Here is a 2,086-nt window from a genome sequence, read left to right on the forward strand (position 1 = left end):
TTCGCTTCCCCAGCAGAGCAGAGCACCCCCATCCTTCCCGGATTCGCCGATTGATTCCCCCCTATCCCATCCCATTCCCGCGTCCCATTCCCAAATATCTCCCCCTCCCCTCGCCATGGGCAGCGCCGCCGCCTCACCGCCGCCGTCCGGGGAGCTGCTGTCGCAGGACGACCTGAAGCGCGTGGCGGCGCACCGCGCGGTGGAGTTCGTGGAGCCCGGCATGACGCTGGGCCTGGGCACAGGCTCCACCGCCGCACACGCGCTGGACCGCCTCGGGGACCTCCTCCGCGCGGGCGCGCTGCCGGGGGTCGCCGGCGTTCCCACCTCCCTCAAGACGGAGCTCCACGCGGCGCGCGCCGGGATCCCGCTCCTCCCGCTCGACGCGGCCTCGGGCGCCCGGATCCGCCTCTCCATCGACGGCGCCGACGAGGTCGACCCGGACCTCAACCTCGTCAAGGGCCGCGGGGGGTCGCTGCTGCGGGAGAAGATGATCGAGGGCGCCGGGGAGCGGTTCGTCGTGATCGTCGACGAGTCCAAGCTCGTCCCCAGGCTCGGGTGCACGGGCGCCATCCCCGTCGAGGTCGTCCCCTTCGGCGCGCCCCACACGCTGGGCCTCATCCGCAAGGTGTTCGACGGATTGCCGGGCTTCAACGCCAGGCTCAGGAAGGTCAAGAAGGACGCTGGGGAGGTGCCGTTCGTCACCGACAACGGCAACTACATCGTGGAGATGTTCTTCGAGGACGGCATCCGCGGCGACCTGCGCGACATCAGCGACAGCCTCCTCCGCATCACCGGCGTCGTCGAGCACGGCATGTTCCTCGGCATGGCAACCACCGTCGTCGTCGCCAACAGGGACGGCACCGTCACGGTCCTCCACAAGAAGAAGTAAGCTTATTTAAACTGTACCCCCCGCCCCCCCCCGGCCGGCGCCGGAGACGGAGACGACCATGCCGCGCCGGCCATAGCCCGTACGACGGGAATCTAATAACCAGCCAAGAGAAAGAAAAGCGGAGCGAAGCTGCTCAAGTTTTGTTGCTCTCTCCTCCAGTCCTGTTGTCGTACTAGAATCACTGGTCCAATTTCAAGGGTAATAAGTTTTGGATTGCTCCGAGATATCATCTGCAAGTAGTCAAATTTCTTGGCCGCTCGCCGTCGGCCGTCGGCCGTCGCCGCGCTTTTGACCTTTACGTTGTGCGAATATCTTATCTGCTGTCCCTATCTGTGTATCTGGTGATGCGGTGAACATGGACCGGTGCTTTGTGTTCCTCCATCCATTGAGCATTTGAGCCGTGTGCAGAGAAAGGAGAGGACGATAGAATAGCCATCGTCCTGACCTGCTGATATTCAGTGAACATGGCCCAACAAACACTTCGGATTAAACAGGTATGAAAAAGAAAAGAAAATTTTTGGCAAAAACAAAGTCCGGTTTGCTGTCCCTTTTAAACGTGAGATTCTGCATTTTATGCTGCGGCTGTGGCTGCTAAGTGCAGCTACTCTGCATGCTTCTAGCTTGCAGCCGCAGCCACAGCTGGAACCGGCTGTTCCGATCACAGCCGATGGATTTCTTGCAACTTCCCCTGAAAACAGGGGAAATTGAATCATACAGAAAGGAAATTTGAGGAGCCGTGGAGGAGATTCCTACGAGACATTCGCATCTCGCTTTGTTTAAGCGTTCTCGTCCAAGCGGCAAGGAAGCAATGAAGCAGCTTGGTAAAATGTTTTTTAATTCAATTAAATACTACAATAGTAGCTTGATTGTGTAGTTTGAGCCCTCGTGTTTCTTGCTTCTCGGGACCTCGTCCTGTCATCTTTAGACCAGGCTTGCAAAATCCTGCTTGGCATGAGGATAGAATTTAGATGGATGGTGACACTCGCAATTTGTTCAGATGAGGTCGCAATCCAACTGTGGATTTGGCTCCATTTTCGGGATACTTAGTTATTGTTTTTTTCGTTTGTTGTTTTTTGTTTGCCAGTTTCGTTATCAATATCTTCATAATTGTTTTAGTTTCTCAATGCTGCACACAAAGATTTTCCCTTTTTTGTAGACGATGACAAAATTTTACTTGGTTCGTGTGGACATTTTACA

The 2,086-nt window shown here is 56.1% G+C and overlaps 1 protein-coding gene across 1 annotated transcript; it reads left to right on the top strand.

Annotated features, from left to right (window-relative positions):
* On the top strand, positions 1–1,270 carry LOC101772761 (probable ribose-5-phosphate isomerase 2). Its single transcript, XM_004975189.3, has one exon. The coding sequence runs from the start codon at positions 116–118 to the stop codon at positions 887–889; it is 774 nt and encodes a 257-aa protein (XP_004975246.2). The 5' UTR covers positions 1–115; the 3' UTR covers positions 890–1,270.
* Positions 1,271–2,086: the final 816 nt, after the last annotated feature.

Source organism: Setaria italica, chromosome VII (assembly GCF_000263155.2).
Source record: "Setaria italica strain Yugu1 chromosome VII, Setaria_italica_v2.0, whole genome shotgun sequence".
NCBI classification, from domain to species: domain Eukaryota; kingdom Viridiplantae; phylum Streptophyta; class Magnoliopsida; order Poales; family Poaceae; genus Setaria; species Setaria italica.

Excerpts from the sequence above, each read along its gene's own strand:
- LOC101772761 (XM_004975189.3), top strand. The coding sequence starts at position 116 with ATGGGCAGCGCCGCCGCCTCACCGCCGCCGTCCGGGGAGCTGCTGTCG.